We start from the raw sequence: 14484 nt of genomic DNA on the forward strand, positions 1-14484 counted from the left end.
ATTATCAGTTCAGTTCATGCGTAAAGTAATTTTAAATGTCCAAAGGGAAGCAACGGAAGCACCGGGTGAGGGTGTGGCTTCCTGTTGTCAATAGCAACCCCACTGTCAGTCAAGGCCACTGGTCCCTCCCCCTGCATCCCCTGGAGGCAGTGGAGGGATGGGGGTGGTGCCTGTGGATGCTGCAGAGAGGATAACCCCCAATGCTCCATCCCCGGACTAGCTGCTGCTGCTGCTGCTGGGGAGGAGGCTGTGTCGCCGAGGTTTACCCGATAGAGAGGCTCCGTTTCCCGCGTGGCTGGACAGGCCTCTGCCCCCTCCGCCAGCTCTGGATCCTCCGCATCTCCCATGGAGCCTCTACCCACACAGGGACAGACGCTGAGGCACTACACCGCCTTCAGACCCCGGCCACGGCGCACACGCACACAGCCCCCCTCTTCCAGGCCCCAGGTAACAGAGCTAACCCACAAACACACGCCAGTCGACACTCCCGCGTTCAAATGTGTGAAAATCAGGAAGTAGAGCGTGTGCAATCACAAAGGGATCCAGTGCAGGACAGTATGGCTAACCACAATCTGCAGGAGACGCTAAAGCAGGATGGTCGGACTCAAATGTACACGATGGAGATGGGTGAGAGAAATGGGTGAGAGATGGGAGGTGATGCTGTGATGGTGGAGAGATATGGTATGAATCCATGTAGTGCAGGGGGCCATCTTTTTATTTACCACATACAGGCTGTGTGTTCTGTCATTGTTAAGCTACAGTTTGTGCGGGCTAGACGCTTTATGTTCATTTTGGGAGGGGTGTTCCCAGGTTGTTCCCAGAACTCAGCAACCCCCACCTTTATTCTCTCTGTTGGGAATACTTTCATTAACTCAATTATTTATGTTTTAGCCATAGGGATATACAGTTATATGAAAATGAAAATTGTCTTAAATGGACCTGGGGTTTGTCATTGTCTAACTTCTTTCATGGACCTACTGTATTCATAAATTAGAGTTAGTGTTAACCTTAGATCCGGGTTTTCTAATTGAACCCATCAGGGGAATAATTCATTTATTAACACAATAAGCTGATACACAGTGTAGCAAAATAGACCATGCACCTGATTGTACTTTGGACCTCCTTTTTATTAGGCTACACATAATGTAGGCTTGTCACAATTGTCATGCAAATTCAAACTGTTGAATGCTATAAAAGGGAGCATGAGATCTGACTTTAAAACATCAGACTTATCTACAGCATACTAAACTGTTTAAAAGTAGCCCCATCATCACTTTGTTATGAATTTCCCTCTGTTTGCCTAATTACCGTAGCTTGTAGCTACAAAGCATCAGCAGTATTGACTTAAGTTCTTAACAAACAAATGAAACTAGGCATGATTACATTGCTGAGTTGGCATTCTGTAATTAAACATGTTATTTCTGTTGCAGGAGCTAAAGGCAGAGGCTGAGAATGAGGCCACCGAGGGCATGGGCAGAGTGGACGAGGGAGTTGAGGAGTTCTTTACCAAGAAAATCATTCCTGACTATGCACTGTGAGTAACACTCAAACTAGAGGCCTATGCAATTGTAATGCAAGATAAATGTGAAGTGTGTTCAATTTAAATGTAACATTAATTAGCATGTTATTCTGGTGCTCAGTCTTACAGGTTTTTGACTGTGTTATATATATTAGAGCAGTGTAGTACAATCAGTGCAAGTGATTGTATTGAGTTGTCTTTTAAAACATGTTACATTGTTTCTTTTTATTCCACACAAGCATTTCTCTATTCATCTGAATATTTTTAGCAGATAACTTATATGCATATATCCATGTTAGTTGATAATGTGTTGTTACACCATCAAAATTAAGTAAGTTGACACTATTGTGCATGTAATCATAGTGTGTCTACGCGCTGCTCTGGACTTTCAGTTTTTTCCTTACTGTCACCTGTTCATGAATCATGAGTTCACTTTTCTGAAATGATCATATTGAATGTAGCTGTAGAACTGTATCATTAATGTCACACTTTTTCATTATGTTCTTTAGTTCTGTCCCGTCAGACCTGCATTAACGGTTTGAAAACTGTAATTTCTAAGTCCAGACCAGTTTTTAGACACAACACCTTCCATTCACAAGCACACAGAGGTTTCACATCCAGTTATCCATTATGTCAGATCATCAATTACCATCAGCTGATTTACCCTTTATACAAACATAAGTCTCTGTGTGTTGTTTGCATGAACTTGATTTAGACTAAGCATGTGTGTTTGACGTAGCAGTAGTCGTGGTACTGAGTGTCTCTTGTTTTTGTTGCTCTTTCTGCTGTCTCCCTGCTGCAGAAAAGGCCGGTGGGAGGAGTCAAACTCTGCCCAAGCCACTCCCTCAGAGTCCAGCACCTCCATAGCCCCATTACCCCTTTCCCCCTCCTCAGACACTGTCCCCTCCTGCCCTGAGAGCACCACTGTGTCCTCTGCCCCTGCCCCGCCCGCTAACACCCAGTCTGTCACGCCTACTGATGATGAAGACACACCCCCCACACTCTCCAGCCCACCCTCTTCTCTCCCCCTGTCCAACACTAACACTACCAACACATCCACTGCCCCCAAAAATATTAAGAAAAAGTTTGGTGACTTTTTTGCCTTCAAGAGGGCCCGGGCTGGCAGGGCTGCCAAAGCTGCCGGGGGGGAGGGAGGTGGGGAGTCAGTGAAGGTCAAAAGGACCTCCATTGCTGACCTGATTCGCCCCCTGCGTGAGGCCAAGGACAGGGAGAGAGAACGGGACAAGGAGAGAGGGGCCAAATCAGTGGAGGATGTTAATGTTTGTAATGATGCCGCCATCACAGAAGGAAGTGCTGCCGTGGGGATGCGTCTTGCAGGCGAAGGGATGGATGTGCTGATGCCTGTCAAGACATTGACCATTACACCATCCAATGAGAGCGCCCCTACCCACCCCACGACTCACGCCCCCTCTACTTCCACACACACGGACAACACAGACGCAACAGTCAGTCAGCCTGACCACCCCTTTGAAGTCAGGCCTGAGGGCTCTGAGCATGGGGACACTAAGATGGGACAAACCTCAGTGGAGAGAGCACTAAGAACCAAGCGGTCTCTGCGAGAGGGCAAGAGCCAGAGTCTGATCCTGCTGACAGGGGATGAGGACAAGGACAGAGCACACAAAAAGGTCAGTGGACACAAAATACACAGCTATTTATAAAGTAATGTGGCTGACAGAAGCTGCGTTTGTAGAACATCCGTCAACCAAAATAATCTTAATTCAATCTAATTTTTATATGAGATGTTTTTCTTATTTTATGAATGTAAAATTTCATTGTAATAGTTTTCAAATATGTCTATGCAGAAAAATGCACAAGAGAGCACCAATAGTTTTGAACAGCGGCTGCAGGTGATGCTACACAGACTAAGTGTTGGAAGAAGTCCTCCCCCAAACACTAAGATGAACCAGGTACATGTGACATGGGTCACTGATAGTGTCGGGAAGTAATGAACAAAAAATGGGTATTCAGAATAATAATTTTGAGTAACTGTATTCCAGTGCACTTTCATTTGGTGATATTCAGAATAGTTACTTTCTAATCAAAGGAATGCATTTTGACACTTGATCACAAGTCAGGCTTCAAACTGCACAATATTAGTAAGAAAAACTGAAACACAGCTCTTGCGGTGAGAGCGCGTGAAATGTTTCCTTCTTCCGCAATAAATAAATGTAAACTAATAGTGAAATGAACATAAAGCTGTTTTTAAACTACAGTTGAATTTTAACTTAAAGTGACAGTTTTCTAAGTATTCAGAATACAGTACTCTGAGTTTTGAGAATATAGTACTCTGAATGGATTGTGTGGCAGAATTTGTTGAATGCATTGTCAGTTAGCCCCAAACATCATATCATCTATGTCGCTTACTTGCAACTTGTAATTACCTTATTTTATTTAATCAAAATGGATCATGTAGGTCATATACAAGAGGGGCCCAGAATTAGACCTGCTGTAACTAAAGGTCTCTGCCACAAAGCAGCGCGTTCATTATTTCTAAAATAAGACATACAGCAGAAAGAGTGTCTTTCCTATTTGCCATTACATTAAGAAATTAAATAGTGTCTAATTGTTTCCATAACAGTTTGTTTCTATTTATAGAATAAAGAAGATGAGCTAAGAAAGGCTAACTCTGAAGGTAAAATCGTACATTTTGAAAAATGCAATATTCGAGGTATTGATTATATTTTATTTCACATTTCGGACATTTTCTTGCCACTATGCAGTAATAGTGATGTGTTTACTTTAATTAGATAACTGCATATATGATTATTCTGCAGGTGCAATTTTGGACAAACCTGACAGCCCTTCTTATGTTAAGCCAAGAACTATGTCCTCCTCAGCAGGTATGTAAAAAAGAGTGGATTTAAGATGTAGTTTTGATTTCAGTCTAAAAAGTGGGTAAATGTTTGCAGCTGAGAGAAGAGATCCTAAAAAAGCCCCGGAACCTGTGAGGCCTTTGATCTATCCCAAACCACCTGTCTCAGAGCGCCCCTCGCTGCTTAAACCTCCTGTGAGTGCAAAGCCCATCCTGCCCGTCCACGCTGCTGCAGGGGACACAGTCAAAAGTAGATCCCTCTCTGAAGATGGCAAAGCTGTGGACAGTCCAGCACAGGTATCAGTGATGGGACTTTTCACTTAGCAGTTTAATGCATAAGACAATGGATTGGCTTGATGAGTATTATTCTTGTGAACCGATAGTTATAGCTTTAATTTGAATACATCTTCATTATAGTCCTATCCATTTCTATTTTAAACAATATGTTTTCTTTAGAGTGAAAACCAAGAGAGCACCAGAAGGCCACCTCCAGCCACTCTCCCCAAGACAGAGCACTTCTCTCCAGCTCTGCGAAAGATTCCCAGTGCAGTGGAGCGCTCCGAAAAAGCACAGTCCATCACTGATGGTATGGTTTATGTTTCTTTTTTTTTCCCTTACTTTTCAAACCAGTGTAGATTTTTTTTTTATTGACATTGCTAATAAACAGAATTCACAAACATAGGAACTTGCTTTTGTGATTCAGTGCAACTTTAAACAATGAACAATGATAAAACAACTTATATAAAATCAAGAATAAATATAAAATAAAAATAGGCTTTCTATGTACACAAAATTTAATTATGGTTAAATTATCCTAAATTATCCTTGTGATATTTCTTACAGAAAGTCTGCCTAAGCCAAGGCCAAATTTAAAGCCCCCTGCCCAACGCAGAGCAGTGTCCGTCCATGAGGATACACTGACCATGACACAAGGTATTACTAATGTGATATGGACTGGTCCAGGTCACACCTACAAGCTGCATATACTACATTTTAATACCTGTATTGGTCTGTACATTACGTTTGCCTTTCTACTAACTTTACAAACATTCATGAAATACAACTTCTTGTCTGTCCATGAGTGTCTTTGTTTTCCTTAGGACTTTCCGGTACTCATTTTGGACACACAAAAATGATTATTAAGTAACTGTTTTTTTTCCAGAGCTCAAGGTAGTGCTTCAGAAGTCGCCAATTCGTTTATGTGGCAACAAAGGAGAACTGCCCACCTGCATTGAAGACAGCAACGCTGGGGACGAAGCCCAAAGCCGCCAAGGTGGTAAACATTTTTTATTTGGAATGTTTGTTTTTTTAAAGTTATTTTTATTTTTCATCATCTTTTCAAGCACTGTAAAAAGGCAGTTTCAGTATGATAGTATATAAGTATCAGCACTGCATTTTTAACCATGACATTTGAGTGTGTAGTTTTGCATTTCTGTGTCGCCACCTCACTTGGTGTAATGTAGGTGGAAACAGAAGGTGGAAAAAAAGAACATTGCAGATAAAGGAAACTGTGGTTGTTCTTTGATGCCTTTTTTGTCCTTTTTTTTTTTTTTTTAATTATGAGTTTGTCTGAGTAAATATCCCCTTCCCAATGTGCAGTGATTTGAATAATATATTATTTGCCAGAAACCTATTTTAATGCAACCCTATACATTTCTTAGGTTGAGGGGCTTTTGAGGGGCTACTGGCTTTTGATAATTTTGTTGGTTCCTTGGTTTGTTATGCCATTAATATATAATTATGAACCGATATTTGTTTCCCTTTCACTTTAGATTCAGAAAAGCTGAAATGTAAAACAGAACAAACAGGTGTTGGAGTTAAGCCCACTTCCCAAGAAAGAGAAGACTCAAGTTGTGTGTCCTCCACATCTCAGAACCAGAAAGAGAAACCCAAACTCCCACACACACCGATTAGCCCTCCACCAGAAGACAAGAGCCCTGCACTAGCAAAGACTGCTGAAAAACTGCAAAAATCTCCACAATCGCAAGAAAAACTATCAATATTAACTTCATCTGAAATATCTAAAGGTGGTCTTGTATCTCCACCATTTGATGCAAAGAAAAGTCCCAGCATGCCCACGGGAGGAAAAGAAAGAAAAGCTGAGGATGTTTCAAAACAGCATACATCAAATTCAGCTTCTGGTCTTTGAGTAATAGATAAGAAAAGAATGACTCAAGATGCGGCTGTGGTACCATGCATGACCACAGGGAGGCGTCACAGGGTCCAACTTACAATAAGTCCTCCCTGGCCACTGTGTCTTGCTAAAGTGTCCTTAAAAAGGCACAAAAATCATGCAGGTTGGACAGGGATAGATGTTCTTTCAGAAAGTCTCAGGATTCAATACAAGCATAGTCAGAAAGGTGATATAAAATGTGAGAAACTCCTTATTTAAATATAAAAGCCCGGCAATGGTCAGGTCATCAGCTGACTTCCACACGCTTGTTGAAGAGCTGTATGTGTCGGTCAACATCAGAGAGTTGCAATACCGCTATGTTTTATGACAACTCATTTATAATGCTGTATGTGTGCATCACTGACTGCAAAAAGGACTAGAACAAGAATGCACTTGGTGAGTTCTGCGTGAATTATTTCTGTTTTAATACTGTGCATTTTTTTTACGTCTGTGCCGTTAGTAACTAGCAGTGTTTCCCTATAGCCTTATTTAATACTTGATTTGGCTTTATTACTTAGTGATAAAGTTTGTGCCACATTTTTATCCAGCCTCTTAATATCAAATGTTATTTTGGTATTCATACACCATAATATTCCATTTATACATGCAGCTCCAGACTAATTTTATATGTGCTTTGCATCAACCTATTTAGATGCTTCTTTTCAATGTTGAGAATGTGAAAACTACCGTACTTGATCCTACAATTTTTGAGAGCTGTAATTTGAACCTCAGTTATGGATTTGCTGGCTGGTTAAATTCATTTCAATATTTTTTAATAATGATCATTCTTTTTTCTAATAATCAGGACAGTGGTTTCTCTTACCTCTGCTTCATTTGCATTTTGGTATCTACAGTAAATGTGCCAAAATACTAAACTGTAAATCTGGTATATACTAAACTTTTCAGCTTCTTCATTCCAAGGTCACGCCAATAGCATGCAGTGACCCATGTACATTTGCCTTGTGTTTTATGCCAGGTGCGCTTCATTGTGCGACCCTCTTTATATATCCATGAGTGGATTAGACACAAAGGTGGCTGCACAATAACATTAAAGTAATAAGACTTGGTCAGGACCAAGAGACAAGACTGAGGTTGTGAATTTCAGAGTGGAAATGCAGCAGATGGTTCAGCACAAACTGTAAGAACTGAGAAAGGGGAAGTTTGCCTTAGCAGACTGATGAGGAATTATTAGAAAACATTTTGAATACTGTAAGTGCAGAGACATTTTGCAAACTGTTTTTAACATCTCATTTGACTTGGTTATTTTATTCTGTTTTACTTGAATTTATGGTTTCATTGAGCCGTCTGCATGTTTCTGCAAAGTTTCTCTGAAAGCACATTCAGATCAATGCACCTTTAGTCGGTAGCACTCAAAATCAAATATAAGAACAAATCTGAACAATATTTATTTTACCGGGAGGCATAAATTATATGAGAGGATAAAGTGTGAATATGTCTTCAGTCTATGAAACTCTCAGGGTGGTTGTGTGAAATGTATAGGTTTTGTAAGACCTCAGTTGTTGAGACCGAAGCCTCCGTGTCATCTTGCAGGAGTTTTTTTTCTACTGTTGTCATGTTTATCCTTGCCTTGCACGCACAAAACCTGTACAGACAGACACTACGTTATGAGCAGAGTTAAAATCTATAACTGTACATGTTTCAAATATTAAATTCTCTTGTCATAGTCCAGTGTTGGTTTGTTTGTATATTTTTACCATTTTGAGGAAAGAGAAAATATCTAAATAAGCAATGTGTTATTATGGCTGTGTAGGTGTAAGTTGAAAGGAATATCATACAGGCATTATTTATTTATTTATCTAGTATTGTAACAGATTTATGAGATTACAATAACAGAGAAGAGATCAAGTTTGCTAATTCATTAAAATATTTCTTTCTTTTGTCCGTCTGCATACAAATGTAACTTCCACTTTATAGTAAAAGAATAGTAGAGCTTATTGAAATTCTGCAGAAGACAAACAAACAAAGATCAACCCTGAAAAACCATTTTCCCTGATTTGCATCCATCTTGATTTTGAGTGTATGGATGCAGTAGAGTAGATAGGAACAGCAACCAATCTAATCACGATAATATCTGAATTTTACCTTGAGTAAAATGTTAGTGTTTTAAAACAAAAAGAGCACAGAGTGATAGATAAGAATTAGTGCAACAACAAAACAATATTCTAACTTGTCATTGTTTTTCTATGGCTCATCTTCACGGTCTGAATTGTCTTCACTTTCCGCTTGTAACACAGGGTTGTTGGTCAGTCTGTTCAAATCCTCTGTGGTTAATTCCTTCATATTCCCGTCCATATCAAGCTGCATTGGCTGAATGTTGGACCTACAAACAAAATGATCAAATAAACCTTTTCAAATTCCCCAAAAAATATTCTTTACAAGCACATCTTATGGAAAAAAACTATAAAGATGCACATTATCACCAACCTGGACAGCTTGTCAAACATTTTGACTAGTTTCATCGCTTCATATTCCTTTTGCTCCTCTGTCATTCCCTCCATTGGATCAGGTCTGTCTTCCTCCACCACTCCTGTGATTGGGTTTATACTGCAAAGGGGATGTAAAAGTGAAGTAAATAAATATTCCCTAGTGTAAATGTGTCTATGAACTGACTGAGCATAACAGGTGTAGCAATACTCCCAAAAGTGCTTTCCCAGTCCACACAAACATCATGCAAGAAGCAATAGTTTACTCCAAAATTGTACAATCTTTTATGTTTTCCCTGAGACTCCACGAGAGAAACATTTGAAGAGAACTGTGTTAATGATGCACCCCAATGTATACCCCAATAATAGTTACCATGGAGCTGAAAGAGTCTTTGTTGTGAAGTGCAAATTATTTACCGCGCCTTGAACTCCTTGTACTCCTCTGTCTCGGAGTCTTCATCTTCAGAGTAAATGCCAGAGTCTCTGCCTCCCCTCAGCAGTCCTCTGGCAGCCAATAGTCCTGCTGCGTTGCCATATCCAGTGTACTTAATGAACCTCGAGACTGGAGGAACACATTAAATGGTGGCATAACTTCAGAAAAGGTCATTGCGGTACTTTACTGCAAACTGGCTTCGCCACACTGTCACAATGCAGGTTTGGCTAACTAATGCATTGTTGAAAGTTGTACTTTTTTTTTTTTTTTCAATTATATGCCCTGTGTCTGACTTTTATTTATGTCTGTATCTAAAAAAAGTGTTATAATAGCAGCTATTTGTTAAAGGGAAATTGGGACTTAAACAATGGCTTTGGAAGAATAATATATTTCATCAGGTGAGAACTATAAAGTGACAATAAGGAACCACAATCCCTCACATTCATTTAGGTACTTGAGTCTCTGGAGTGGTGCAACATTAGAGCGAGAGAAGCAGTCAAAACTGAACCTAACTGAACCATTTCCTCTAATAGTACATTTGAATTGTGTTGACATATGAGAATAATGTTCAGAGGTAGCATTCTTGTCAAACACGTACCACTTTCTTTGCAGAGCACAAAAAGGAACTCAGCTGAAGCATTTTTGACGTCGGTGTCAATGTGAGTCATGAGTCGGACCAGTTTATTCCTCAGACTGTTGCCCACTTCTGGTTTGTTCATCACGTCTCTCAGTGGAGGCAGCACCTGACCCACATAAACCACAAATCTGTTTATGCCAAGTAGTTAATGCCTTATTATCCATTGTTCAATTTGGTCTTACTTCTAACCTTAGAGCGTAGGAACTTTCTGGTTTCTCTGTGGATGCGGGAACTTTCGGTTAATAAATTTAGAGAAGGAATAAGGGTTTCTTTTAGCCGGTGTCCCTAAAAGAGAACAGAGAAAAGGATCACAACAGAGTCCAGTCAAATGAAGATGCAAAACTCACACTGGCTTAATAATGTTATCATGCAAAAATTTCCCTCTATGTGTACAACAATATCTTCTGTAAGTTTACTTTTTTTTTTTAAAGAAAAAGTACATATTGTGAGCTAAATCTACTTATAATGATTCAGTTGATTTTCCTCACAGCGTTCTTCAAGAAAACAAAAATAAAAGCACATAAGTCGTACCTGGTCTACCCTCGTCTCCATAAACGCCAACAGCATGTGGACAGCATCCATATTGACTCCCATGTACTCAATGGAACTGGGCTGTACTTTTGGCATCAATAGTACATCCAGACAGGACAGTGGCAGGTTACCCAGCAGGTTGATGGTGTGACTAGGAAAAGTAGAGGCTCAGTTAAATAATTACATTTACTTTTTAATCTCTTGGTCATAAGAGGGGTATTTTACGTTTCAAATGTAACAACATTGCCACTAAAATGTTTTATGTAGTGTGTTCTAAGAAAGTATTTTGTCTCTAATGCTGCTGTTACTACCACTATTAAGTTTATCATTATGTAAAACAGCGGTTTGGTTTGGAAATGCCACAGTCAAAGAAAAGAGACCTTTACACAAAGTGGTTTGCTTGCCCAGCAGGACAGTAGGGGAAGAGCTAACTGTCCTGGAGGATATTTATAAACTGAGATTTTTTTTCTCAGCCATTATAAATTATTGACGACAAGTCTGATTGTCCTGCCAGAAACATATTTGTACTTCATGTGCCATTAAATGCACTACATCCCACCACAACAGGGGTTTCTTCCCACTGGCACTGGTGACGAAAAAACAGGCACTTTAAATTTGTTATATCCTTTTCAAAATTAACACATTCATATGATTAATATTGTTTTGTCTTTTGCTTACAATACTTTTTTTTATTTGGTTTGAGCCACCTTATTTTTTTTCATGTTGGCTTAAATTAATGAACAATATGCACTTCGAGCTTCACACACCTTTTTTCAATGTGTTTTATTAATACTGCATATAGCAAATAAACTGAAACTGATTCAATCAACGGTACCTGTGGAACTCCTCTGTGAGTTGCTCACTTTCGGTGTGGCTCATCAGACAGTGTCTCAGGATCGCTCCCAAATGTCTATATTCCGCTGCTTCCTCCTTTACACACAAACCACGTTCATAACATGGCTTTATCACTGAACATTTTGAAACTACTCATAAAACAGCAGTCTAACATCATTACCTCATCCACCTTCCGTCTTGTTGTGTCAAAAGTAACATTGAAAAGGATTTTGAGTATCTCCATAGCTAGTTTGATCTGCTGCTGGGAGAGATGTGGCAGGTTCTCCCATAGTACACCTTCACAGCCCTTCCTGGTGGTCTCCAGTGAATCGGGCCAGGACAGATCCAGAGTAGCGTCCAGTTGGTTCCCGAGCAGGCTGACTCCATGTAGCTCTTTGGCCAGCTGTGCGCGGATGTCCACTCTCAGAGCAGTCAGCTGGAAGGTTAGTCGCAAGTCAAAGAAGCGTACCTGGAAAACAAAAGAAAGAATACAAATATAGACGCTGTAAGTTAAATGAATGTTGGAATCAGGACTAGACATAACAACTTTCACAAACTATTGTTAACTTGTACAACTTATAGGTTACCTCGTATGTCCAGGTGGAATCACGACACTGTTTTAGTCTCTCGGCCACGCCTTTAATCAGGTGTAGCTCCGCAGCCACCACCTTACATAAATATAGTTAGATGTTGCTATATAAAAGCAGACTAAATAATTACACCATTATTGTTTTTCTGACCTGAGCTGTCTCATTATACAGTACAATGTTACAAATGGTCTTCAATGCCTCCACAATCACCTCCAAGTCAGGATTTCCAGAAAGCTGACCGGATTCCTCACCTAAAATGTTTACATGGTAGGATTTCCTGCAAATGGTTTGTTTACTTATATATATTCAGTTACCTTGTTCTATTCCTTGCTCATTTTGGTCTTCAGTGCTGGTACAGCCCACATCGATACCTGCATACCGGGCCAGTGTGGACATGGCCGAGCAGGTGATAAAAGGACCAAGGCACATCTTGTCCCGCGACAGGATTCTTATGGTCTCCAGACAAGCCACCTGACATGACGACTGCAAGTTTCCTTTCAAAAAACCCAGAACCAACTCACCTAGATGCTGGAAACATAACTGAATTAGTAATTTTTTTCTTCTTTCTTTTAATTATAGGAATGGGGTCAGTATTCAATACCATACCTCTCTTTCCTGTCCATCTTCCTTTTCAAACGTAAAGCAATGGGTCATCTAAGGGTAAAACACAAAAACAAACATATAACTAAGCTATTTCCATAATGTTTGGCTATTTTTATTGTGAAGAGGCAGAGGGTGGTGTGAGACCTACAGTGTACTAGCCCTGCTGGGTCATTGATGCAGGGGTGGGATGCAAGTAGGTGTGTGCGTTTAGATAAATGGTGAACTGTATGAGGAACAGATTTAGCATCACGAGAGTTATGAACACTTAAAGGTCAGCAGCAAGCAAAGAGCATAAACTGCTGTATATGTTAGCTTCTCTGATATTTATGTCATAGGTAGGAATGTAACCATATCCAAATCTCTCAGAACAATATTATCACAATATGCATAAGAATACTTTATTTTAAATATTTTGAAGAGCCTAACAGACTTGTAACTATGCCTTTCACCCCCCCTTTTTAATGCCTTGACAAGCCATTGGTACAAATAACTACATATTTCAAAAGTGCTAAAAGTAGTCATTTAGTCTTGCCGTCTACACTTAAATGAAGCAAAGGATCATGGTATATGTTGTTCACAGTTTTTTCTAGCTGCAACAAAACAATGCAATTAAAAAAGGAGCTCGTAATTTGATATATTATATAATGTACGGTAATAGCTTTTCACTGTACGTTATCACAATATTACAATTAGTGTTACATCCCTATAAGTAAGTTATTATAACATTTAATGTTCTAATGTAGGCTACGACAACATACACATTGTGTTACAAGCTTTCGGTAGCCTAGTATCTGACTGAACCAAAGGATCATCTATTTGTGAACCACAGAATCTAATCCTTTTGCCCCTAAGACTTAGACTTTCCACAACACCTGTAAATGACCAAAGACCAACTCTGGAGCTGCTATGCTGTATTTTTAAGTATTTTCTAGAAGGATGCCAGATTTACAACATGTTATAAGTATACTGTAGGCCTTACTGTAGGCTACTATTTAAATCACCTATCCTTTTCCATAAATAAGATGTAAAACATTCCAAACAGTAATATAATCTAAGACATATACTGTATTGTGTCTGTCTAGACTGGGCCAAATTTATTTCACATTTCCCCCACAACATTATCAATCTCTGCCTCTCCATTTGGACACCAGCTAATGGCCTGTTCCATGCAGTGATAGCCTTGGTGGAGGATGCTTACCTGTGAGTTGTAGCTTTGTAGAGCTGTCAGAGCACAATCTTGGTCTCCTGTCTCCAGCTGTTCAATAACGCTTTTCAGATCCATTTTGTTCAGCAAATAGTACGCACCTTCTTATCGCCCGGACAGTATCTTCACAGAGCTAGTTTGTTTAGCACGCTGACTTGATGCAAAACCCCTCTGTGGGCTTGTTTACCTGTGACATCATGATCTCTCCTCAGCAGCAGCCGGCGAGGAGCGATTATCAAAGGATTAAGAAGACGCAAAACCAGTGCTGTGTTCAAGGGACATCGGAAACTCGGAAAAGAATGTCTATCGTTGAAATAACATTGGAAATACATAATGCAGTGTGTAAATGTATTCAAGCTGTAATGGAGTCTAATTAAAGAATACGTCTTCTACAGAAATATCAATCAAGTTTGGCTTTGCAAAGATTTAAAGGCGAGTTTACGAGCAATTTATGTGTAACCAAGACCTCAAGTAAGATCACTATTTTGTATAATCTTGGCAGTAGGCTTGACCGGGCCATATGACATTAAGGTAAAATATTTTAAGTCTATATACATTTATCGCAAGCTGTACACATATAGGCTACTAAGGGAAAATGCTGCTGTTGCTGCTATTATTTATTGTCTTGTTATGTACAACAAATTTAGAACAACTAATAACTTACTACCACATAATAACAGCAT

The 14484-nt window shown here is 39.7% G+C and overlaps 2 protein-coding genes across 4 annotated transcripts; one reads left to right on the top strand and one right to left on the bottom strand.

Moving 5' to 3' along the window:
- The first annotated feature begins 121 nt into the window (after nucleotides 1-121).
- On the top strand, nucleotides 122-8214 carry carmil2 (capping protein regulator and myosin 1 linker 2). 3 transcript variants are annotated; one of them, XM_072434996.1, is made up of 11 exons: nucleotides 122-447; nucleotides 1431-1534; nucleotides 2322-3165; nucleotides 3322-3447; nucleotides 4136-4172; nucleotides 4315-4380; nucleotides 4450-4649; nucleotides 4809-4938; nucleotides 5196-5285; nucleotides 5515-5628; nucleotides 6125-8214. In XM_072434996.1, the coding sequence occupies exons 1-11, from the start codon at nucleotides 346-348 to the stop codon at nucleotides 6499-6501; spliced, it is 2190 nt and encodes a 729-aa protein (XP_072291097.1). In that variant the 5' UTR covers nucleotides 122-345; the 3' UTR covers nucleotides 6502-8214. The 3 variants fall into 3 exon arrangements, with proteins under 3 accessions (XP_072291097.1, XP_072291098.1, XP_072291099.1); XM_072434997.1 differs by having other exon boundaries at nucleotides 123-447; nucleotides 5515-5625; XM_072434998.1 differs by having other exon boundaries at nucleotides 125-447; nucleotides 3343-3447.
- A 101-nt stretch (nucleotides 8215-8315) lies between these two features.
- ric8a (RIC8 guanine nucleotide exchange factor A) lies at nucleotides 8316-14097 on the bottom strand. The gene is made up of 13 exons (XM_072434999.1): nucleotides 13796-14097; nucleotides 12601-12648; nucleotides 12309-12522; nucleotides 12145-12245; nucleotides 11992-12072; nucleotides 11586-11873; nucleotides 11406-11500; nucleotides 10571-10721; nucleotides 10229-10324; nucleotides 10001-10145; nucleotides 9387-9531; nucleotides 8971-9090; nucleotides 8316-8866 (listed from the first exon to the last, which is right to left on the bottom strand). Exons 1-13 carry the CDS (start codon nucleotides 13877-13879, stop codon nucleotides 8728-8730), a joined length of 1707 nt encoding a protein of 568 aa, XP_072291100.1. The 5' UTR covers nucleotides 13880-14097; the 3' UTR covers nucleotides 8316-8727.
- Between the last annotated feature and the right edge of the window lie 387 nt (nucleotides 14098-14484).

The sequence above is a fragment of the Eucyclogobius newberryi genome, unplaced genomic scaffold (genome assembly GCF_026437365.1).
Source record: "Eucyclogobius newberryi isolate DKJ021-1_F unplaced genomic scaffold, fEucNew1.0.hap1 SCAF_7, whole genome shotgun sequence".
Lineage (NCBI taxonomy): Eukaryota > Metazoa > Chordata > Actinopteri > Gobiiformes > Gobiidae > Eucyclogobius > Eucyclogobius newberryi.

Bases quoted from the DNA above. Each gene is read 5' to 3' on its own strand.
- carmil2 (XM_072434996.1), top strand. From the start codon at position 346: ATGGAGCCTCTACCCACACAGGGACAGACGCTGAGGCACTACACCGCC. The intron at 448-1,430 runs GTAACAGAGCTA...TTTCTGTTGCAG, and splicing joins CCCCCTCTTCCAGGCCCCAG to GAGCTAAAGGCAGAGGCTGA. The intron at 4,381-4,449 runs GTATGTAAAAAA...AAATGTTTGCAG, and splicing joins AACTATGTCCTCCTCAGCAG to CTGAGAGAAGAGATCCTAAA.
- ric8a (XM_072434999.1), bottom strand. From the start codon at position 13,879: ATGGATCTGAAAAGCGTTATTGAACAGCTGGAGACAGGAGACCAAGAT. The intron at 12,073-12,144 runs GTCAGAAAAACA...TATTTATGTAAG, and splicing joins TGTATAATGAGACAGCTCAG to GTGGTGGCTGCGGAGCTACA. The intron at 10,325-10,570 runs GTACGACTTATG...GTTCTCTTTTAG, and splicing joins TGGAGACGAGGGTAGACCAG to GGACACCGGCTAAAAGAAAC.